General features: G+C 41.5%; 1 protein-coding gene across 2 annotated transcripts in view; it reads right to left on the bottom strand.

The window, feature by feature from the left end:
- The window catches only part of ATP13A3 (ATPase 13A3), a 201,863-nt gene that overhangs the window by 115,908 nt on the left and 60,538 nt on the right, over positions 1-25,417 (bottom strand). For both annotated transcript variants that reach the window (XM_073626350.1, XM_073626351.1), the window contains exons 5-7: positions 20,974-21,044; positions 19,454-19,534; positions 8,249-8,318 (exon numbers count right to left, since the gene is read on the bottom strand). In XM_073626350.1, coding sequence (XP_073482451.1) covers positions 8,249-8,318; positions 19,454-19,534; positions 20,974-21,044 — 222 coding nt within the window. The remainder of the gene's footprint in view (positions 1-8,248; positions 8,319-19,453; positions 19,535-20,973; positions 21,045-25,417) is intronic.

Raw genomic sequence — 25,417 nt, 5'->3', positions numbered from 1 at the left:
ACACTTCACTAGTGACTGACAGCTCCGGTCAGAGCCACTGTACTAACAATCCAACGTTGGTACAGTGATCTCCCCTGCTGAGCTATTGTGTTCTGACAGGGGGACCCCAAACACTCCAGTCAGCCCTCGCAGCCATTGGCTGCGAACGCTGATCGGGAGCCGGTCGGCTGCTGGTTTTCCAGCATGCTCGTCAGACAGAGGCTGGCTAAACAGCCAGCTTGAGTCGGACCCGCTGCCATACACACGGGCCCCGACTGTCAAGACGGTTTTCATTGAACCAGCCAATGTCACCCGACATTTGTCCCATGTGTACTTGGTAAAAAGGATGACACCACTCAGTCCACAAAAAAAGTTTGTGCTGTCAACCCACAACATAATTTCAACTCTGGACAATCAATGTATTTATTCTGTACTTGCAGGGCCTTTAAAAGCATAAAGCATGAGGAAATGTACATGCATTTCAGAAATGTACTAGATCTGATTTGTTTTCATTTTGGTTTGAAGTAATACGTAAAACTCAGATCACAAAGTTGTAGGCCTAGCACAACAAAGGCATTTTCCTGAAGAGGTGTGCCAAACATAAAATTTACTACTCAAAACACAAATATACCAGCGAATAGCAGGGATGAGATCAGGCTCGTCCAGATCCTGGTCTGAACCCACTTGAGTGTTTCAATGAGAAATCGGTTACCTTTATGTGCCAATCATAAGCAACCAAGCCATGTCCTGCCACCAGACATTTACACACCCATTGTATACATGCAGCTGCGGGGGCAGGAAATGCCCCAGCCACAGATGAATGACCCAGTAGAGATCACAACTTCCTGGAGGGCTGGTATTAGGATCAGAACACACCTGAGCTCATCACTACCAAACAGCAATAACAGTTTTTTAATAACAAGCTCAAGTTCACATGAAAATTCCCCACATCTCATGCGCTACCCTCTTTGGAATAAGTAATAATAATAATTGTAAAAAGTAGAATTGTGAGAAACGTGTGAAATTATAGCAAGTGCACAGATAGAAAAAAAAAAAATTATATTATAATATATATATATATATATATATATATATATATATATATATATATATATATATATATATATATATATATATATATATATATATGGGGGAGAGAGGAACCGTCATTTGACAGAGCCATCACGTGGTAAACAGCTGCTGTCAGCGCTCATTTACCTCGATCCGTGATGCGCCAGATCCTCTGGATTCGGCGATCACGGATACTCCCATGTGTTTGCCCGATTCTGGGAGGACGTCAATGTACGCCTTCCCAGAGTTATCGACAGCCTCACTGTACCTGTCATTCGGCTATAGCGTGGTTGTTAAGTGGTTACAATCCCAATTTAAAACATTTTGTTCCTGTGTAATAAATATATACAGTGGGGACGGAAAGTATTCAGACCCCTTAAATTTTTCACTCTTTGTTATATTGCAGCCATTTGCTAAAATCATTTAAGTTCATTTTTTTCCCTCATTAATGTGCACACAGCACCCCATATTGACAGAAAAACACAGAATTGTTGACATTTTTGCAGATTTATCAACCGCTTCAGCCCCGGAAGATTTTACCCCCTTCCTGACCAGAGCACTTTTTGCGATTCGGCACTGCGTCGCTTTAACTGACAATTGCACGGTCGCGCAAAGTTGCTCTCAAACAAAATTGACGTCCTTTTTTTCCCCCCACAAATAGAGCTTTCTTTTGGTGGTATTTGATCACCTCTGCGATTTTTATTTTTTGCGCTATAAACAAAATAAGAGCGACAATTTTGAAAAAAAAACGCATTATTTTTTACATTTTGCTATAATAAATATCCCCCAAAAATATATAAAAAAAAACATTTTTTTCCCTCAGTTTAGGCCGATCGTATTCTTCTACATATTTTTGGTAAAAAAAAAAAAAAATCTCAATAAGCATTTATTGATGGGTTTGCGCAAAAGTTATATCGTTTAGAAAATAGGGAATAGTTTTATGGCATTTTTATTAATTTTTTTTTTTTTACTAGTAATGGCGGCAATCAGCGATTTTTTTTGTGACTGCGACATTACGGCGGACATGTCGGACATTTTTGACACATTTTTGGGACCACTGTCATTTATACAGCGATCAGTGCTATAAAAATGCACTGATTCCTGTGTAAATGACACTGGCAGTGAAGGGGTTAACCATTAGGGGGCGGGGAGGGGTTAAGTCAGTACTAGGGAGTGATTTCTAACTGTAGGGGGGATGGGCTAGCTTTGACACTACACTGATCACTGCTCCCGATGACAGGGAGCAGAGATCTGTGAGACTGTCACTAGGCAGAACGGGGAGATGCTGTTTACATCAGCATCTCCCCGTTCGTCCTCTCCGTGAGGCGATCGCAGGTATCCCCGCGGCGATCGAGTCCGCGGGACCCGCGACCCGAGTCACGGAGCTCCCGGCGCGCACGTGATGGCACGGCGGGAAATTCAAATGGACGTACTTGTAAGTCTATTTGCCCAGCCGTGCCATTCTGCCGACGTACATCGGCGTGCGCTGGTCGGGAAGGGGTTAAAAAAGAAAAACTGAAATATCACATTGTCCTAAGTATTCAGACCCTTTGCTGTGACACTCATATATTTAACTCCGGTGCTGTCCATTTCTTCTGATCATCCTTGAGATGGTTCTACACCTTCATTTGAGTCCAGCTGTGTTTGATTATACTGATTGGACTTGATTAGGAAAGCCACACACCTGTCTATATAAGACCTTACAGCTCACAGTGCATGTCAGAGCAAATGAGAATCATGAGGTCAAAGGAACTGCCTGAAGAGCTCAGAGACAGAATTGTGGCAAGGCACAGATCTGGCCAAGGTTACAAAAAAAATTTCTGCTGCACTTAAGGTTCCTAAGAGCACAGTGGCCTCCATAATCCTTAAATGGAAGATGTTTGGGAACTCTTCCTAGAGCTATCGGGGGAGAAAAGCCTTGGTGAGGGGGTAAAGAAAAACCCAAAGATTACTGTGGCTGAGCTCCAGAGATGCAGTCGGGAGATGGGAGAAAGTTGTAGAAAGTCACCATCACTGCAGCCCTCCACCAGTCGAGGGGTTATGGCAGAGTGGCCTGACAGAAGGCTCTCCTCAGTGCAAGACATATGAAAGCCCGCATGGAGTTTGCTAAAAAACACCTGAAGGACTCCAAGATGGTGAGAAATAAGATTCTCTGGTCTGATGAGACCAAGATAGAACTTTGGCCTTAATTCTAAGCGGTATGTGTGGAGAAAAACAGGCACTGCTCATCACCTGTCCAATACAGTCGCAAAAGTGAAGCATGGTGGTGGCAGCATCATGCTGTGGGGGTGTTTTTCAGCTGCAGGGACAGAACGACTGGTTGCAATCGAGGGAAAGATGAATGCGGCCAAGTACACTGATGTCCTGGACAAAAAGCTTCTTTCTCCTGAGTGCTCAGGACCTCAGACTGGGCCGAAGGTTTACATTCCAACAAGACAATGCCCTCAAGCACACAGCTAAAATAACAAAGGAGTGGCTTCACAACAACTCTGTGACAGTTCTTGAATGGCCCAGCCAGAGCCCTGACTTAAACCCAAATTGAGCATCTCTGGAGAGACCTAAAAATGGCTGTCCACCAACGTTTAGCATCCAACCTGACAGAACTGGAGAGGATCTGCAAGGAGGAATGGCAGAGGATCCCCAAATCCAGGTGTGAAAAACATGTTGCATCTTTCCCAAAAAGACTCATGGCTGTATTAGGTCAAAAGGGTGCTTCTACTAAATACTGAGCAAAGGGTCTGAATACTTAGAACCATGTGATATTTCAGTTTTTCTTTTTTAATAAATCTGCAAAAATTTCAACAATTCTGTGTTTTTCTGTCAATATGGGGTGCTGTGTGTATATTAATGAGGAAAAAAAATGAACTTAAATGATTTTATCAAATGGCTGCAATTATAACAAAGAGTAAAAAACTTAAGGGGGTCTGAATACTTTCTGTCCCCACTGTATATATTTATTACAGAGAAACAAAATGTTTTAAATTGGGATTGTAACCACTTAACAACCGCGTTATAGCCGAATGACGGGTACAGTGAGGCTCGATAACTCTGGGAGGGCGTACATTGACGTCCTCCCTGAATCGGGCAAACACATGGGGGTATCCGTGATCGCCGAGTCCAGAGGACCTGGCGCATCACGGATCAAGGTAAATGGGCGCTGACAGCGGCTGTTTACCACGTGATGGCTCCGTCAAATGACGGAGCCATCACTTGTAAACAAACCACTCGATGTCCGATTCCTCTCTCCCCTCTCTGTACCAATCGGTACAGTGCGAGGGGAGATCGGTTGCAGTAGCACAGTGGGCTGGATCTGTAGTGCCCACAGCGCTGCTCTGTGCCCATTGCAGTCTCATCCATCCATGCTCAGCCATCCCTCTGACACACTCATATATCCATGCTCAGCCATCCCTCTGTCATACTCATCCATCCATGCTCAGCCACCCCTCTGACACACTCATATATCCATGCTCAGCCATCCCTCTGTCATACTCATCCATCCATCCTCAGCCATCCATCCTCAGCCATCCATCCTCAGCAATACTCATCCATCCATCCATCCTCAGCAATACTCATCCATCCATCCTCAGCAATACTCATCCATCCATCCTCAGCAATACGCATCCATCCATCCTCAGCAAAACGCATCCATCCATCCTCAGCAAAACGCATCCATCCATCCTCAGCAAAACGCATCCATCCATCCTCAGCAAAACGCATCCATCCAGCCATACTTAGCTGTACTCATTCATGCTCAGTCATCCCATCCATACTCAGCCATCCACATTTATGGCTCAACCATGCTTAGCCATCCCCATCTCATCCATCCCCATTCATGCTCATCCATGCCACTACTGTGCCTCACAAAAGTGTAATAGGTAGTCAAATTCGATTTGAGAAACTTATGCCCCTAGAACACCTGATGCTGCTCCCTGCATGTTGGGCCTCTGTATGTGGCCAGGCTGTAGAAAAGTCTCCCACATGTGGTATCACAATACTCAGAAGGAGTAGGAGAATCTAATTTAGGGTGTAATTTTTGGTATGTACATGCTATGTGTTAGAAATATTGTATAAATGGACAACTTTGTGTTAAAAAAAATATATATATATGCGTTTTCATTTTCTTTACACATTTTCCAAAAACTTGTAGATAAAAAAGACATGTTTTTGAACATGTGACTCATTATGCCTCAGATTATACCTTGGGGTGTTTTATTTCCAAAATGGGGTCATTTGTGGGGCGCTTCGATTGTCCTGGTGCTCCAGGGCCTTCAAAAGTGCAAGAGGTAGTCAGGAAATTAAATGTGTAATTTATGCTCCTAGAACGCCTGAAGGTGCTCCCTGCATGTTGGGCCTCTTTATGTGACCAGGCTGTGTAAAAGTCTCACACATGTGGTATCACCATACTCAGGAGGAGTAGCGAAATGTGTTTTGGGGTGTAATTTGTGGTATGCATATGCTGTGTGTTAGAAATAACCCGCCAATATGACAATTTTGTGGGGGGAAAAAAATCTTGATTTTTGCAAAGAATTGTGGGAAAAAATTACAACTTAAAAAAAACTCACTATTCCTCTTACTAAATATCTTGGAATGTTTACTTTCATAAAAGGGGTCATTTGGGGGTTACTTTCCAAGCTTGTTAGGGTCTCAAGAAATGAGATAAGCCGTCAGCACTTCAGGTGCGATCAATTTTCAGATATTGGCACCATAGCTTGTGGACTCTATAACTTTCACAAAGACCAAATAATATACACTGATTTGGGTTATTTTTACCAAAGATATGTAACAGTATAAATTTTGGCTAAAATTTATGAAATAAAAATGACTAATTTGCAAAATTTTATAACCGAAACAAAGAAAAATTAAAATTTTTTAAAAAAAAATTTTCAGTCTTTTTTCCTTTTATAACGCAAAAAATAAAAAATAAAAAAACAGCGGTGATCGAATACCGCCAAAAGAAAGCTCTATAGGTGTGAAAAAAGGACAAAAAATGTTCATATGGGTACAGTGTTGCATGACTGAGTAATTGTCATTCAAAATGTGAGAGCACTGAAAACTGAATATTTGTCTGGTTAGGAAGTGGGGTTTTTTTTTTTAACAGTTACGTTTTTATTTATCTCCAACGGAGAAAAGTTTCAGTACAAACATAAAAAGAAAGTACATTCACAAATATATGCCTATATATATATTATATATATATATACATATACATACATACACATACGTAAAAATATAAAAGGGAAAAAGGGACAATAAGAGAGGATTACATAAAAAAGGCAAAGAAGAACTATTTCCAGAAGGAAAGTGACAATCTAGGACAAATAATCTCCAGTATTACATCAAAAAGCAAGGCACTTCAGCTCACATCTTAGTTGCAAGTATTCATAGCACTGCAAGATTGTATTTTAGGAACAATACCCCCTCCTCAAAGAAAAAGGCACATTTTGGTGATAATTTTAAGTGTATTCTAAATATTTCTTAACCAAGCTAGTTGTGTATAAGTTCAGCAAGTTTTCCCGGGGGGGATCCGCATCAGTAGCCATTCATCTAGAAGCCCATGCACCCCAAATTTTTTCAAACTTTTTGGGACATTTCCGGCTCATATATGTAAGCTTATAAAGAGGGAGGGTCTTATAAATAAGTGTTTTCCACTGTCCCACTGTTGGGGGATCTGTCTGTTTCCATTTAAATAAAATGGTTTTCCTTGCGTAGAATAGAGCGTAGAAAACGAATAGCCTCTTATAGGTGTTTGCGATAAGGGTATCACAGATCCCCAGGAGAAGGACTCGGGGATCCAGTGTAAGTGTCAGGTTCCCAATTAAATTGATGTACTGCACCACCTCCCTCCAGAACTGTTGAAGAAGGGGGCACGACCACACCACATGTAAGAAAGTGCCTATATCCGTATTGCATTTTGGGCACCTATCAGAGTGAGAGGGATACATTTTTGCAAGCCGTTGGGGTGTATAGTATGCCTGGTGAAGGAATTTTAACTGGATGTACCTATCCCTGGCGGATATCATCAAAGGAATATATTGTTGGACTCCCTCTTCCCAGTCGTCATCCGTCAGGGAGGGCACCTCCAGCTTCCATTTGTTAAATAGCCTGGCCCCTTGGTTATCAGTTCCCAGGGACACCCAGAGATACAAAGAGGAAAGGATACGGTCTACATGTTTGGAAATAAGGAAGCGCTCCACTATATGTGATTGTATTTGAATTTCTGAAGGGAATTGGGCCTGAATTGCATGTCTCAGCTGCAAATAGCGGAAAAACATTTTGGTAGGGAGTTGAAAGGTATTACGCAATTCGTCAAATGTAAGGAGTTTACCCTCTGGCATAATATGCTGTAAAATGTTAAATTCATATTTAGCCCAGACTGCTGGGTCTGGGATCATTAACAGATGTGATAGTTTGGGGTTACCCCAGAGTGGTGTGTAGGGTGAATAAGTTTGTGGTGGGTTAAGCTTAGCTGTCAACTGTTCCCATATCTTGGCGGTTGTGCGCATGGGGATAGTCATATTTTCTTGTGCTTTTGGACCCCTGAATACGACCCCAATATGGCTGCTTCTAAATTAACCGCTGGGTTATGTGGTGACTGAACAAACCACCAACGTACCGTCACCAGCACCGCTGCCCAATAATATTTCCTGAAGCACGGCAATGCCAGCCCGCAGATAGGGGGAGTTGCAGACTGGTTTTAGCAACCCTGGGGGTCTGTCCCGCCCAAATGAAATTATTAATCACCCGATCTAATTGCTTAAAAAATGGTTCAGGGATAGGTACTGGAGTGTTTCTAAATACATACAGGAATTTGGGGAGGAATATCATTTTGAGGAGGTTTGTCCTACCCACCGGTGTCAGGGGAAGGGACTTCCATGTTAAGCAACGTCTTATTAGTTGCTGTAGAATGGGGTATACATTATCTGTCAGATAACAAGACCAAAATAACCTGACATATGGTCTAACCTTTTCTCATCCTACTAACAATTTTTTTTTTTGTGTCTGTGACCCCACAGGTGGAATTTCCCTTCACTAACTCTTTGAACCCCTGTCATCAGGACAGAAAATGAGAAAATATCTCCATAGTGAGAAATATACGACCATGGTTCCAAGTGGGTGGAGTTGGGCTTTAAGCTATAATTTATAAAGTCACATGCAGGACATCAAAGTAAAAGGTTTTAGTAGTATATATTCCACCTACCTCCTTAATCAGAAGTTTAAAAAGAGAAGGCACTTTAACAGTAATTTCATTTATTCCATAAAATAATTTTCTAGAAGAGAAAGAAAAAAAGAAAATCAGCTACATGCAGCAGCTGTTTGTGATACATGCAAGTATTTGTTATACACAATAATACATGAAGGAAAATGTGTATCATGTGTAACCAAGGGCATCTTAGGAAACAAAACTATGCCTTCTAGCAGAGTTAAAACCACTGTTCAACCTTTTAACCTCAGCATGACCACTGGCTGAATGACATACACATCACATGTCAGAGTGAAAAGTAGGCAAATTAAAAAAAAAAAAAAATTCAAGACTAACGCAAATGTATGACAGTTGTGTTCATCTTTGGTTTAGACTCTGATAACATACAGCAAACAGTAAACTGTGACATTTGACAAAGCAACTTTTTACCTATATCTGAGCTGCATCTTGGAGAAGTGTTTGGTATAAATGAAGGGACTCCCCAGCAGTTTGTTTACAACAGAAGTAAATCTGTAGTAGGTTGTATACGTTGTACAGATGGTGCTACTTCACAGGCAGGTTAAAAGGCATCCCCCCAGGCAATTTTTTTAAAGGCATTTGTATTTTTTAATGTTGACTTTAAAGTATTACTAAAATCACTACTCCCCACCGAAGAGAAATTTACCAGATGCCTTGGTATATTTTCCCCCAGGGCAGTGCCCAGCCTCCCATGCCATTTGTTTGACAATCCCTTGCCTATTAGCATAGAGAATGATCATTACAATTAACATTCAGTTCCCATTGACTTCAATGAGGTTCAGATTTAGCACTCAAACACTGGTCATGTTGTGTGAGCCTGCCTCGCACCAAACCCAGATACATCCCTACTACTCACGACAGAAAGGAAATAACTAACCAGTCATGGTATTTAGAATACCAACTTTGAACTGCAGGAACACAACCTGGAAAACTATTAATAAAGGCATAAGACAAAGTCTTTGACAAACTAACAGGAAGGATAATAAAGCAGCCCTTGAAGCAAAGACATTGCAGAAAGTACATGAGAAGAACCCGACTCTGCTCTGCTGGAAAGATCCAAAAGAATACGCGATGTACCAGCAATTGGATGCTAATAAACTACACACTTTTAAAGCTTCATGTGACAGAGACGGGAGAGAGTGGCATGGAGCAGAGTGGAGACAGGAGGTAAAAAAAGTGCCAGAGTATAGATACAGACTGATAGCCAGGAGAGATCTAACCAGCAGAGGAAAGCTGCTGGACACTCTTCCTCTCCCCTGCACGGTACTGGTCTTTGGTATATTCCTCTCCTAGAGGGCAGCAAGGTCAGAAAGCAGTGGGTGGGGGGCATCGCAACCATGTTGCCCTGGTTCCAGAGTATCAAAACAGACATCATAACAGATCGGCGCCGCTCCAAGCCTGCAATGTCTCCCAGATTTACACACTGTATTCAGGTGCTTGCAGAAATAGAGCACATCTCACTCCAAAATGTAATACAGCATGCAGAAACCGCCGCACACTGTATTCCTCCATTAATGTGGTTCTAAAGGCAGAAGGTTTTTTTATATTAATGCATTCTAAGCATTAGGATAAAAAAAAAAACTTCTGTGTGCAGCAGCACCCCCCTCAGCTCCTTAATACTTACCTGAGCCCCATCTCAATCCAGGCGATGTTGCACGAGAGACCCGGCTGTCTGGGAATCTCCCTCCTGATTGGCTGAGACACAGCAGTGGACGCCAGCTTTTGGCTATTTTAAGTTCACGGTGATGCCAGGAGTCTTTGATAAAGTCCTGTGGGAGGGGCGAAATGCATCAGACGCAGACTACAGCACTGCAGTGACATCACATCCTGTGTTGGAATGCAGATAAGGTTGTGAGATAACCTGCTGCTTCCTGGAATTAGCAGACTATATTTTGATGCTACATCCTTGTTTTTTACTATGGAACTTTGTAAGCTTGATTTCTACTGAATAAACAGGACAATCTATACTATGTGGGCTCTTTCACCTTATGTACAAGTTTGAAACATTGTATCCTGGAGTTGGCGTCTCATCACCCTGCTCACCAGACTAAGCCTGTTTGATCCACAATGTAGTATTGCTTGAGGGGTCCATTGGATCTGGCGAGTCTAACCACAAAGGGGGGTTTGAGCAACGTTGTCACTTGTGTGGATATCAATCATTTCAGCACTTTATGAATTGTCAGCACAGCAGCACTTGGGAAAGAAATTTTGTAATTGGAACTTTATATATGCATTTTTGCACATTTATTTGAACTTTCATTGGCTATATGCTGGTTTATGAATCCTCACTTTTTTTTTTTTACACATTTAGTTTAAGCATTTGAAAAATAAATTTTGCAATTGTAAATAAGTTTTTTTGCACATTTATTTGAACTTTCACTGGCTACATGCTTGTATACAAATCTCATTTTTTTTTATTGTTTTTTTTTTTTTTGGCACATTTGGTTCAAGCCTAGCACTTGGTAAAGCAATTTCGTAATTGAAGTTGTATATATGCATTTTTGCACATTTTGAATTTTCACTGGCTACATGCTTGTTTATGAAATTTCACCAATTCTTGTTTTTTGCATGTCTTATTAGCACTAGCACTTCATTACTCAATTAAGCTTGTTTGCGCTGTGGTATTCCCATTTTCTTTCACATTTTTACTTATGTCACCAACAGCAAGTTTATCACTAATTACCATATATAGCATGGGTGATTTACTGTTTATTACAGCAGTGGACGCCATTGGCTCCTGCCAAAGTCTATGAGCCAATTAGGAGAGAGAGGGGGCGGGGCAGAGCCGTGGCTCTGTGACTGAATGGACACAGAGCAGCAGCTGGGCTTGGGTGCCCCCACAGCAAGCTGCTTGCTGTGGGGGCACTCAGCAGGAGGGAGGGGGCAGGAACACAAGTGAGGGAGCCAGGAAGAGAAGGATCTGGGCTGCTCTGTGCAAAACCACTGCACAGAGCAGGCAAGTATAACATTTTTGTTTTTTTAAATAACAAACAAGACTTTAGTATCACTTTAAGCCCAGTGAGGGTGAAACATGTCAGGGAAGCATAACCGATGGACTGGGATCTGAGCTGAAGCCAGTTTTTCCATTTGCCTTACATCGGATTTGAATACAGTGTATCTTCATGCTATATTATCCATCAAAGCAGATCAAAATGCTACAGGATGAAGAAAATAAGGGTAGGAGAAGACAACTTTGTTTAAAAGGGTTGTAAACCCTCAACGTTTTTCACCTGAATGCATTCTATGCATTCAGGTGAAAAACCTTCTTTAGTTCAGCAGCGCCCCCGAGTCCCCCTTATACTTACCTGATCCCGCAATTCCCACAGCAAGAACGAGCACACCAGCTCCGGCCGGTGTCTCGTGTCCTGATTGGATAAACTGATAGCAGCACAGCCGTTGGCTCCCGCTGCTGTCACTTTAAATTCAATGACGTGGGCGCCGGGAGGCGGAGCCGAGTCCTGCTGTCTGTGTCAACAGACGCAGCAGCAGGACATAGTAGCTCGCCCGCACGGGTGTCCCGTAGGAGAGCGCTTCTCTGATGGGACACTCGAGAAGAGGAGGAGCCAGGAGCACCACGGAGGGACCCCAGAAGAGGAGGATCGGGGCCACTCTGGGCAAAACCAACTGCACTGCGGAGGCAAGTATGACATGTTTGTTTTTTTTAAAAGGAACCTTTACAACCCCTTTAAGTAATCTTTGCTTCAGACTCTGAAGCATTCTGCTACAGTCCAACATATATAAAGGAGCTAAACTAGAAGCCTCTCACTACTCATTATGCAGAAAAGGCAGTATGAATTTGAAGGGGATATCTATACTCAATTTGCTTTACAACACTGATTTCTTCTTTCACACAGCAGGCTTTGCTTTTCATAGAAATGTGTGGTGTTAAAAACATTCAGGTTTTTATATGAAAAGATATTATTGCTGACTGTACATCCTTTATAGCAAGCTGTTCCAGAGTAAGAATAGTGAAAGATTGACAGACACACACACAAACATGCTGATCCTACATCTTTATATTAAGTATTTCCACATATAAATGAGTGCTAGAGGCATAACATAATCCCCTATCCTATAGTTTGATTCTCATCTGCAGAAGGGTTTTTGTTTTCAGTTTATTTTATACAAAATGTGTTTTAACAGGTTAAAGCGGGGGTTCACCCACACCGCCAAAAAAAAAAATATTAAAAGCCAGCAGCTACAAATACTGCAGCTGCTGACTTTTAATACATGTCCACTTACCTGTCCCAGGGTCCAGCGATGTCGGCAGGGGACGCCGAGAACCCGCTCGGTTCTCGGCAGCTGCCGCCGCCATCCTAGGTGAGGGAATCAGGAAGTGAAGCGTTGCGGCTTCACTTCCCGGTTCCCTACTGCGCATGCGCGAGTCGCGCTGCGCGTCCCAAATGGTCCCCGCTCTCTCCTGGGAGCTGTGTGTTCCCAGCAGACAGCGCGGTGGGGACGGGAAGAGGCATAGACTCCCATGGGAGTCTATGCCGGAAGTGGGTGCAAATACCTGTCTTAGACAGGTATCTGCACCCCCCTCCCCCCTGAAAGGTGCCAAATGTGACACCGGAGGGGGGGAGGGTTCCGAAAAGCGGAAATTCCATTTTTGTGTGGAACTCCGCTTTAACAGAATAATCTGCAGCAGACGTCTTACTTTCATTAACCTTTGAGAGAACACAACTAGGACATCTGATGTACAACGGTCAATGGTTTCTACATTGGTAGAAGTCATTGTGTAATGCAATAAGTGTCTTTATTTGTTTAGGTCACCAACTGTTCTCAATTAAACTTTCTATCCTACAGATTTAGCACAAAGATGCATAGTACCAGTCTACTTGGAATGTCACACAAAAATCAGTACAATAAAACTGTGTGTGTCTGTATGCATGTATGTATAGGCATGTGGTTCCTTTATTTTGACCAACCTCTCCAATTCTAATTGTATCTGTCCTCTCATCCCAGGTAACTAGCATAATTATACCAGCCGATGAACACAAATTTTGTTGCAGTACTAGAATAGCAGCAAATATGCAGTCTGATGTCCAACACTCTCAATGCCGTGCCTGTGCCACCCCTCTCTTCACTACATCCTACTGTCTGACAGCACAAAGTATAAAGATTATCATCCCTTTTTTTGTTTTTTTGTTTTTTTTTCTGCATGCTAGTCTCCGTATCGAAAATGAAGAGGTTCTTAAAGTTACGAAAATTCTCGCACAATTTGAAAATTTGAAAGTGATGTAATGTATTGCATTTTCGCACAAAAACTGTATGAAACTAAAAATAGTAAGATCTGGTATCGTACGAGAAAAATTTTGGTGCCTGTCCCATCAGATAATTTTGCATGAATTGTCGTGATCGGCTCTCAACGTGTACTAACGATCAGATTATCGAATGATCGATTCGAAAGCAGTATTTTTCCATCCAATTTTTTTTTATATGGAGCCTAGAGATTCTGAAAGCGAACTTATTTAAAGCTCCACTCCAGGTAGATATAAAACATGATTTAATGCCAATTTAAACTCCTTTCAAATGAAAATTAAGTGTACTATTTTTTTTTTAAAAACTTATGCTGGCAATACACTATACAAAAAAATCGGCAAACCCATTTTCGAAAAACAAACATTCAGCCGTGAGAGAAAACGATAGTGCCATCATGTAATGACTGATAAATCATTCAGTGGACATAAATGAATTAATTTTTTGTTAATTTTTTTACATATACCTAGTGCAAACAGTTCAGACAGGAAACACATTAACCACTTAAGGACCGGGCCTCTTTCTGAGATTTGGTGTTTACAAGTTAAAAACATTTTTTTTGCTAGAAAATGACTTAGAACCCCCTAACATGATATATTATTTTCCCCTAAAAAGCTAGAGAATAAAATGGTGGTCATTGCAATACTTTCGGTCACACCATATTTGCACAGCAGTCTTACAATTTACAATACACTTTTTTGCATTAAAAAAAAAGGCAACAGTAAACTTAGCCCATTTTTTTATATTGTGAAAGATAATGTTACGCCGAGTAAATTGATACCCAATATGTCACGCTTCAAAATTGCGCCCGCTCGTGGAATGGCGACAGACTTTTACCCTTAAAAATCTCCATAGGCGACATTTAAAAAATTCTACAGGTTGAATGTTTTGAATTAGAAGAGGTCTAGGGTTAGAATTATTGTTCTCGCTCTAACAATCGCAGCAATACCTCACATGTGTGGTTTGAACACCGTTGTCATATGCGGACGCTAAACACGTATGCATTATTCGCTTCTGCGCGAGCTCGGCAGGACGGGGCACTTTTTTTTCTTATTTATTTTACTTTTTATTTTTACACTGTTATTTAAAAAAAAAAAAAATTGTGTCACTTTTATTCTTATTACAAGGAATCTCAACAACCCTTGTAATAGAAAAAAAGCATGACAGGATCTCTTAAATATGAGATCTGGGGTCAAAAAGACCTCAGATCTCATGTTTACTCTAAACTGCAATAAAAAAAAATGTTGTCGTTTAAAAAAAATTAAAAAGTCCCTTAGAGAGCTATGGGCGGACGGGACGTTTTGATGTCGCTTCCGTCCCGGAAAAGGTGGGGGCCATCTTCCCCTCACTCAGCTCCATACCCAACACCAAGAAGGATTTGATCGCCTCCGGTAAGCGGCAAGGGGCACTGGAGAGCGGCGGGGTGGGGGAGGGGGTGACCCTCTCCCGCCGCTGATAAAAGTGATCTTGTGGCGAATCCACCACAGAGGATACCGGGGTTATGGTAGCTAGCTGGCTTGCCATGACAACGATATCACTCTTCAAAGTGCCGATGTATATCGGCGTGAGGCAGTCCGGAAGTGGTTAACACCTTTCAATTTATCGTTCATTCGGCAGAAAATTTCCAAACTTGTCCTTCGTTTTTTCAGCTCAAAAACGTCTCAAGGATTATCGATTTTGTGCCCATTAACTGGCCGAAAAAACAAATGAACTGTCTAAATGACCGAATTTCGGACGATTTTTCGTATAGTGTATGGCACTGCAGCATTTAGCGAGGGGCAGCAAAGAAGCTATTTAAACTCTTCCACATGCACATCTGCTGACAAGGTGCATGTAGATAAATGTAAAGTGAACAGGTCGGCTATGGGGGTACCTCATCCTATATAGAATTTTATAAACAAAGAACCAACATGACGGATTATCACGGTACCATAGAGGAGTTCATACACTTAATAATTTTCAATCAATTTATTTTACAAAAAAAAAACTATAAAAACAATGGAGCTATTCTCCTAAGGTTCAACAGTAATAGTTACAACAAATGTCAAAAGGATGGTTGACGCATTTCACATTTCTGCTTCTTCAGAACCAATTATTTATTGACTTGTAACAAGAAAACCTTAATTTGGAGAAATGGGAAGAGATTGATATCATTAAGAATTTTTACATGACTTCAAGGTAAGAAAAAAAAACACATAATAATCTCATTTATTACAGATATAATAACCCTCATTCAAAGAGAGCATTATAACTTACATGTTCTGAACCCAACCAAACAGCCTATAGACCAGAAGCGGTGTGCCCACATGCAATGGGAGAGGGAGTTGTTATGCAGGGTATGCAGGATACTGGACCAGAATAACTGCCCCTATATAATGAAGGTTTACCAGAATAAGCCCTAATTACAAAGGTGCCAAAAACTAGATATATCTATGGACAACACCAATCATTATATGAAAAAATGGGGCATACTCACAGGAAATTTTTTTCCCAATCACAAATTAGGATGGGAGCAAGTGGTTGTATTCCAATCATATGACTGATGACACTTCCCTATGAAGATTTTTTATTTATTATCATCAGGCTCCTATGTACTTAAATTATTAGAAAATAAAATTGAAAATTTTAAATATGAAGGGTATATATGGAATATAGGCAGAAATACCTGTATATGACTTCCATGCAGATAAATGACATGGCTCATAATACTCACAAGGAGAAAGAGCCGTCATAGGAACACCATTCAGTTCAGGTAATATGGTATCACAAATCCACTCAACCTAGTAAAGCAGGCAGTCAAAGTTTCTAACTTCAAGCATGGCACAGCTGAAGGAGAGAAAGTAAAGGCTCGGCATCATGTCACCACATTAAAGGGGTGGAGGCGAGTATACGACCACATTATATTAGGAAAAATCTATTATATACACCTATAGTAGGGCTGGGGAAAAAATCAATTTGAACCTTGAATTGAGTTGAGAGGTCAAATCGATTCAAATTTTCAGCAAATCAATTTTTTAGATTTTTTTTTTTTTCACCAGGACCGGCATCGAAACCGCGCCGGTCCTGAGGAGCTGCAGGCAGGAGTTTTTAGGTGAGGCCGCGGCTTCGGCCTAGTCTACGAGGCCGGACGCCGTGAACTAGGCTGAAGCCGCGGCCTCGCCTAAAAACCCCTGCCCGCAGCACCTCAGGACCGGCGCGGTGTCCATCAAAATAATTTAAAAAAAAAAAAAAAAAAAAAACAACTCGATTCGAATCGTGAATCAAGTTTTTTTTTTTTTTTAAATCGCAGGTTTTTTTTTTTGGAGAAAATTGCCCAGCTCTAACCTAGGTCAGCATGTCGCGTTGAAACACAAGAACTATACTTCAACGGTCTGTTTCATGGTCCTTGAAAGGATCAGGGAAGACCCACTTGGAGGAAATATCGACCAGAAATTGCTTCAACGTGAAGCAAAATGGATTTTCAAGTTAAATGCCGCTCGGGCACCAGGTCTTAATGACTCATTAAGTTACAGGCCATTTGTATGATAACTGCCTCCCCTTTCTCTTCTGCTCTATATGAATGGGAACATTGATAGAAAAATCTATAGGCACAAAGACAGCATCTATCTGTCGGTCTATACCCATGCATGGAAATTGAGATGGCATGTATAACCAGAATCGTAATGTACATATAAAATATATAGTTTTTAATTGAAAGGAGGAGATGGGAGAGATGGATGCTTTTGATGGACATATACTGATTCATAAGGGATATATCTATTTATAATTAATTATGGTTTACCCAATTTTCTCTACAGCCTGGATCGGTGTAAAGGGCAGGGCATGCAGGATTGTGATCAATATATGGTAAGGAATGAGAGGTCCCCCTGGCATGGCATACATCTGGGGGCTGAGGAGCTTTATCAGCTCCTTTATAGCCCGACCATGGTGATGGAGTTGAGGTGGAGGCGCCCGGGGGATCCATTCCCTTTCCCCTCTATCTGAGACGTCTTGAGGTTTTTTATATTTGAGGTATAATGTATGGTAAAGGTGAGTGCTAATTGGCACCGATGGTCTGCTGAATATCTACAAGGAAATGGATCCTTGTTTTCAGCCAGCTGCTTGCGCTGCGGGATCGTTTTGGTCCGTCTGCGCATGTGCGTCGTTTTGGTTTCGTTCTCTGGTTGAGGGCGGAGCTGGCGCTTGCGCGTTGGCGTTCGGTTGGACGGCGTCATTGTATGCGCCTGTATCACCATCCTCTATTGAGGATTTCCTCAGCTAACACACCTGCCAGTCATTGATCGGAACGCCGTTTTTTTGGCGCCAAAACTGACTATTTAGTAAGTATGGTTTGTCAGGTCTGAGCAGTGTGTATTTCTTATGCTGAGGTACTTGGATGGGTCTTACGGATGTTTTTTTGATACTTTGGACGTTTTGTGGGCAATGGTCCCCTTTAATGTGGTGACATGATGCAGAGCCTTTACTTTCTCTCCTTCAGCTGTGCCATGCTTGAAGTTAGAAACTTTGACTACCTGAATTGAATGGTGTTCCTATGACGGCTCTTTCTCCTTGTGAGTTCTATGAGCCATGTCATTTATCTGCATGGAAGTCATATATAGGTATTTCTGCCTATATTCCATATATACCCCTCATATATAAAATTTTCGACTTTATTTTCTAATTTTAATTTAATGACATTGCCTGGTGATAATAAATAATAAATCTTCATAGGGAAGTGTCATCAGTCATATGATTGGAATACAACCACTTGCTCCCATCCTAATTTGTGATTGGGAAAAAAATTTCCTGTGAGTATGCCCCATTTTTTTCATATAATGATTGGTGTTGTCCATAGATATATCTAGTTTTTGGCACCTTTGTAATTAGAGATTATTCTGGTAAATCTTCATTATATAGGGGCAGTTATTCTGGTCCAGCATCCTGAATCCCCTACAAAACAACTCCCTCTCCCATTGCATGTGGGCACACCGCTTCTGGTCTATAGGCTGTTTGGTTGGGTTCAGAACATGTAAGTTATAATGCTCTCTTTGAATGAGGGTTATTATATCTGTAATAAATGAGATCATTTTGTGTTTTCTTACCTTGATATAAGTCATGTAACCATTCTTAATGATATCTATCTCTTCCCATTTCTCCAAATTAAGGTTTTCTTGTTACAAGTCAATAAATAATTGGTTCTGAAGAAGCAGAAATGTAAAACGTGTAAACCATCTTTTTGACATTTGTTGTAACTATTACTGTTGAACCTTATGAGACTAGCTCCATTGTTTTTATAGTTTTTTTTCTATGTATTAGCTTTTGTAAAATAAATTGATTGAAAATTATTAAGTGTATGAACTCCTCTATGGTACCGTGATAATCTGTCATGCTGGTTCTTTGTTTTTAAAAAGGTGCATGTAGACGAGAAAAAAGTAGATTGAGGAGCTAATTTGTGTCTTGCTGCTCCTTTAGGCTGGGCTCACTTATGAGCATGCAGCGGCTCACAGCAGGTGTCTGGTGCATCCTCGTTCACCGATTCAGGTCCACTTTCAGACCAAAAGATGCACAGGGCTCCTGTGCAAATTGCACCTCCATAGAGAGTCGGTCACAATCTCCTGCTTTGCGAATTGGATATGGGGAAACCTGCATCCAATTTGCACTAGTGTGAACCCAGCCTCACTGTCCAGTGAGCAGACTGCAGACAGGGAAGCAGCACCACTACATTCATCTCTAACAGATGTAGTGTGGCCCTTCTGGCTCTCCTGTGCTGTGTGGAAGAGGTGTATGATTCACAAAAGTGGCTGAATAAAATTACAAATTCTTTGGCAGAGAAGATTGTTCAGTTATGTTTATTTAAAATGTATTGATCACCGTTTGTCTGAAGTTCACCTTTACCAGCACTAACAATGTCTGACCTGCAATAGTCATGTTGTGTAATTAACATACCTGTAATCATGTAGTTCTTTACTTAATCCTTTGCTGTGCTCATTGTGCAGGGTAGAACAAGAAACCCCTTCGTCCAGACCCCTACAAAGATTGAATATTGTTCTTTATTAAATAGATCTTAGATGAGGAAACTTCTCAGGATAGATAATATGTCTTATTCAATAAAAGAAAGTGTAGTAATCCATAGCAACTAACCCACTATTATCTTTCTTTTATTGGACCCCAGTAATCTGTAATCAGATTAATGTGTTCAAAAAATAAGCCAAAACATTTTAAAATTCTTTTCAACTTGCCTTTACTCAAAATGTATCTATTACAGCACAAAAACAGCATGCGTGAATGGACATGTTATAACTTTATCTACCGTATTTATCGGCGTATAACGCACACTTTTTTCCCCTTAAAATCAAAATCAGGGGAAAATCGTAGGTGCGCGTTATACGCCGATCCACCCCGCTGATTGTGCGGAGCGAGCAACGGCCGCGATATACATATATAGCCGAGTGTACTCAGCTAGCTCCACTCACAGTCACGTCCAGTCCCGCCCTATGATGGACATAACACAGGGACTGGGCGTGACTGTGAGCGAAGCTAGCCGAACCTAGTCGAGTACACTCGGCTATGTATGTATATGGGCGGCACTCGGCTCCGCTCACAGTCAAGCCCAGTCCCACCATTGGACCTGTGTTATGTCCATCATAGGGTGGGACTACGAGAGGAGCCGAGAAGATCTGAGGACCGGCTCTGTGTATCTCGGCGCCGGCGGTGCCATTTTCAAACTGCAGTGACACTGACAAGTCACTGCAGTTTAACTGCAGCCTGGGCAAGGCTGCAAATGTCACTGACAGGGCTGCAGATGGGACACTGGCAAGGCTGCAGATGGGACACTGACAAGGCTGCAGATGGGACACTGACAAGGCTGCAGATGGGACACTGACAAGGCTGCAGATGGGACACTGACAAGGCTGCAGATGGGACACTGACAAGGCTGCAGATGGGACACTGACAAGGCTGCAAATGACACTGACAAGGCTGCAGATGGGACACTGACAAGGCTGCAAATGACACTGACAAGGCTGCAAATGACACTGACAAGGCTGCAAATGACACTGACAAGGCTGCAAATGACACTGGACAAGCATGCAGATGGACACTGATAAGACTGTATTGATGGACATTTAAATGTAAGTTTTTTTCCTTAAAATTCCCTTCTAAACTTGGGGTGCGTGTTATACGCCGATAAATACGGTAATTCCTTCAGATTTACCAAAACCATGTAATGCGAGGGTCTACCTAAACATTTTATACACAGATACACAGACACACATATACATACTGTACATATACACACACACACGATCCGAAGACCCACCACTACATAGTTGTTGGTAAGCCTGTAAAAGACCGTATAATCGTAGTCAAATCTGCTAAAACACTATTGTCAGGAGATCTATGCAGAAAGAAGAGGAAGTGGAGAAGCTAGAATTTGCTATAGGCAATAGATGAGTAATGCCACTTACCCTAAGGAGCTGAATGCTTGGTGTAAATCATTCCAGAAATAAGTCACACTGTGATGAACAAAATAACGAACCTGTTGAACAGATGCAGAAAGGTCAATCAGCCTTTCAATTAAAGAGAATCTTGAAGCTTTATGAAAAAAAATAAAATAAATAAAAGTCAGCAGCTACAAATACTGTAGATGCTGACTTTTAATAAAAGGACACTCACCTGTCCAAGGATCCAGCGTCAGTTCTTCACCCATCTTCGGGTCCCAGGCACCAGCATATTTGCAAAGGGAACCCTGTTGTGAGTCTTTGGGGCTTCACAGCCGGCTTACCGCTGCACATCAGTTTGTGAATGGTCCCACAGTCTTCTGGGAACAGTGACATGTCCCAGAAGGCTGCAGGCCAAGTGAGAGGAGCCCAAACGTCCGAATCAGATCACCTGGATGCTCCGAGCGGAAGTAGGAGTGGGTACCTGTGAAAACCAGATACCCATTCCCCCAAAAAATAAATGTAGTAAAAAGTAGGGGGGGGGGTCGAGGGGGAGTAGGTGGAAAAGCGGAACTTCCCTTTTATTATTGTTTTATTACTAAACAGTTTGTAAGCACATGCAAGTCAAAAACACTAAGTTTACACTTTTTGTAGAATACTAATACCTTTGGTAGAACAGAACAAACAGGTTTCTTTTGCTCTACATTAGGCAATTTTCTGTCAATAAATGACTCAACTTAAAACGATTTACCAAAGAAGCTCCGTCAGAACAACCCCATTTACTCAGTGTCAAAGCACCAAAACTACGTATACACTGGGCATGTGATTACTTCAAAGGTTTGTGAATTTGACACATGGTGAGCATGTGGAATAGCATTGGGTATGCTACAGGTGTGTGTTTTTTTTAAGGAATTTCTAAATTATAACCCTGCCTACTATTTCTAATAACGTGATATGCTACAATCACGATGCTGGGGGAAAAAAATCTCAGATTTAAATAAGTTTTAACCATTTACCCACTGGGCACTTAAACCCCCTTCCTAAGCAGACCAATTTTCAGCTTTTGATGCTCTCACATTTTGAATGATAATTACTCAGTCATGCAACACCGTACATATGAAACTGTCCTTTTTTTCCCACACAAATAGAGCTTTCTTTTGGTGGTATTTAATCACCGCTGGGTTATTATTTGCGCTATAAAAGAAAAAAAAGACTGAAAATTCTGTAAAAAAAAAAAAAAAAAAGCATTTTTTTTTAGTTTCTGTCATAAAATTTTGCAAATTTGTAATTTTTCTTCATAAATTTTGGCCAAAATTTATACTGCTACATATCTTTGGTAAAAATAACCCAAATTGGTGTATATTATTTAGTCATTGTGAAAGTTAGAGTCCACAAGCTGTGGTGCCAATCTCTGAAAATTGATCACATCTGATGTACTGGCGGCCTATCGCATTTATTGAGACCCTAACAAGCCAGAAAAGTACAAATAACCCCCCCCCCCCCCCCCCCAATGACCTCTTTTCCTCTTTTTGGAAAGTAGATATTCCAAGGTATTTAGTCAGAAGCATGGTGAGTTTTTTTATATTGTCATTTTTTCCCACAATTCTTTGCAAAATCAAGAATTGTTATATTAGGAGGTTAATTCTCACACACAGCATATGCATAGCACAAATTACACCCCAAAACACATTCTACTACTCCTCCTGAGTATGGTGATACCACATGTGTGACTTTTACACAGCGTGGCCACATGTAGAGGCCTAACATGCAGGGAGCACCTTCAGGTGTTCTAGGAGCATACAGTGGGGACGGAAAGTATTCAGACCCCCTTAAATTTTTCACTCTGCTATATTGCAGCCATTTGCTAAAATCATTTAAGTTCATTTTTTTCCTCATTAATGTACACACAGCACCCCACATTGACAGAAAAACACAGAATTGTTGACATTCTTGCAGTTTTATTAAAAAAGAAAAACTGAAATATCACATGGTCCTAAGAATTCAGACCATTTGCTCAGTATTTAGTAGAAGCACCCTTTTGATCTAATACAGCCATGAGTCTTTTTGGGAAAAATGCAACATATTTTTTGCACCTGGATTTGGGGATCCTCTGCCATTCCTCCTTGCAGATCCTCTCTAGTTCTGTCAGGTTGGATGGTAAACATTGGTGGACAGCCATTTTTAGGTCTCTCCAGAGATGCTCAATTGGGTTTAAGTCAGGGCTCTGGCTGGGCCATTCAAGAACAGTCACAGAGTTGTTGTGAAGCCACTCCTTCGTTATTTTAGCTGTGTGCTTAGGGTCATTGTCTTGTTGGAAGGTAAACCTTCGGCCCAGTCTGAGGTCCTGAGCACTCTGGAGAAGGGTTTTGTCCAGGATATCCCTGTACTTGGCCGCATTCATCTTTCCCTCTATTGCAACCAATCGTCCTGTCCCTGCAGCTGAAAAACACCCCCACAGCATGATGCTGCCACCACCATGCTTCACTATTGGGACTGTATTGGACAGGTGATGAGCAGTGCCTGGTTTTCTCCACACATACCGCTTAGAATTAAGGACAAAATGTTCTATCTTGGTCTCATCAGACCAGAGAATCTTATTTCTCACCGTCTTGGAGTCCTTCAGGTGTTTTTTAAAAAAACTCCATGCGGGCTTTCATGTGTCTTGCACTGAGGAGAGGCTTCCGTCGGGCCACTCTGCCATAAAGCCCCGACTGGTGGAGGGCTGCAGTGATGGTTGACTTTCTACAACTTTCTCCCATCTCCCGACTGCATCTCTGGAGCTCAGCCACAGTGATCTTTGGGTTCTTCTTTACCTCTCTCACCAAGGCTCTTCTTCCCCGATAGCTCAGTTTGGCCGGATGGCCAGCTCTAGGAAGAGTTCTGGTCGTCCCAAACATCTTCCATTTAAGGATTATGGAGGCCACTGTGCTCTTAGGAACCTTAAGTGCAGCAGAAATTTTTTTTGTAACCTTAGCCAGATCTGTGCCTTGCCTCAAGTCTGTCTCTGAGCTCTTCAGGCAGTTCCTTTGACCTCATGATTCTCATTTGCTCTGACATGCACTGTGAGCTGTAAGGTCTTATATAGACAGGTGTGTGGCTTTCCTAATCAAGTCCAATCAGTATAATCAAACACAGCTGGACTCAAATGAAGGTGTAGAACCATCTCAAGGATGATCAGAAGAAATGGACAGCACCTGAGTTAAATACATGAGTGTCACAGCAAAGGGTCTGAATACTTAGGACCATGTGATATTTCAGTTTTTCTTTTTTAATAAATCTACAAAAATGTCAACAATTCTGTGTTTTTCTGTTAATATGGGGTGCTGTGTACATTAATGAGGAAAAAAATGAACTTAAATGATTTTAGCAAATGGCTGCAATATAACAAAGAGTGAAAAATTTAAGGGGGTCTGAATACTTTCCGTCCCCACTGTAAATGATACATAATTTCTTGAGGATCTCTTGCACCTTTGAAGGCCCTGGGGCACCAGGACAATGGAAATGACCCCATTTTGGAAAGAAAACACCCTAACATATAATCTATGAGGCATAATGAGTCTTTTGAACATGGTCATTTTTTTCTACAAGTTTTTGGAAAATGTGTAAAGAAAATAAAAACGCATTTTTTTTTTTTTTTTTTTTTTTTTTTTTACACAAAGTTGTCCATTTATACAAATTTTTTTAACACATAGCACGTACATACCAAAAATTACACCCCAAAATAGATTCTTCTACTCCTCTCGAGTACGGTGATACCACATGTGGGAGACTTTTACACAGCCTGGCCACATAGAGAAGCCCAACAACACAGTGAGCACTGTCAGGTGTTCTAGGGGCATACATTTCAAACCTAATTTGACTACCTATTACACTTTTGTGAGGCACTGTAGTGGCATGGATGAGAACTGATGTGGCATGGATGAGCATAAATGGGGATGGATGAGCCGTGCATGGCTAAGTATGGATGGGATGACTGAGCATGGCTGGGTATGAATGGGATGGCTGAGCATGGATGGATGAGGCTCCATCATATGATGGAGCGATCACGTGGTAAACAGCCGCTATCAGTGGCCATTTACCGTGATGCGCTGGGCCATGCCCTCGCTCGGTAAGGCCCTCCCAGAGTTATCGAGCCGTGCTGTAGCCGTCATTCAGCTATGGTGTGGTTGTTAAGTGGTTAAGCAACACCCACATTACTCAAAATAAATATTACATTTTAACTTCATGATTGTAAAAGGCAGAAGGTTTTATATCTTAATGCATTCCATCTTTTCGGTCATTCCCCTTGGACAGAAGCTAGCCGAAAGACCGGTTTTTATTGAACCAGATTTTGTTATGCAAAAGACTCTATGCCATTTTATTAAATGTTGATGCCTAAATTCCATTACAATTTTTAGGTTCTTCCCACACATGCTGCATAAGTACTTTTAACAGCACAGGTACCATGAAAAGAACTCATTTGTACAACAGC

This window comes from Aquarana catesbeiana, linkage group LG04, assembly GCF_042186555.1.
Source record: "Aquarana catesbeiana isolate 2022-GZ linkage group LG04, ASM4218655v1, whole genome shotgun sequence".
Taxonomy (NCBI): domain Eukaryota; kingdom Metazoa; phylum Chordata; class Amphibia; order Anura; family Ranidae; genus Aquarana; species Aquarana catesbeiana.
This window is presented reverse-complemented; position numbering and strand designations above follow the sequence as displayed.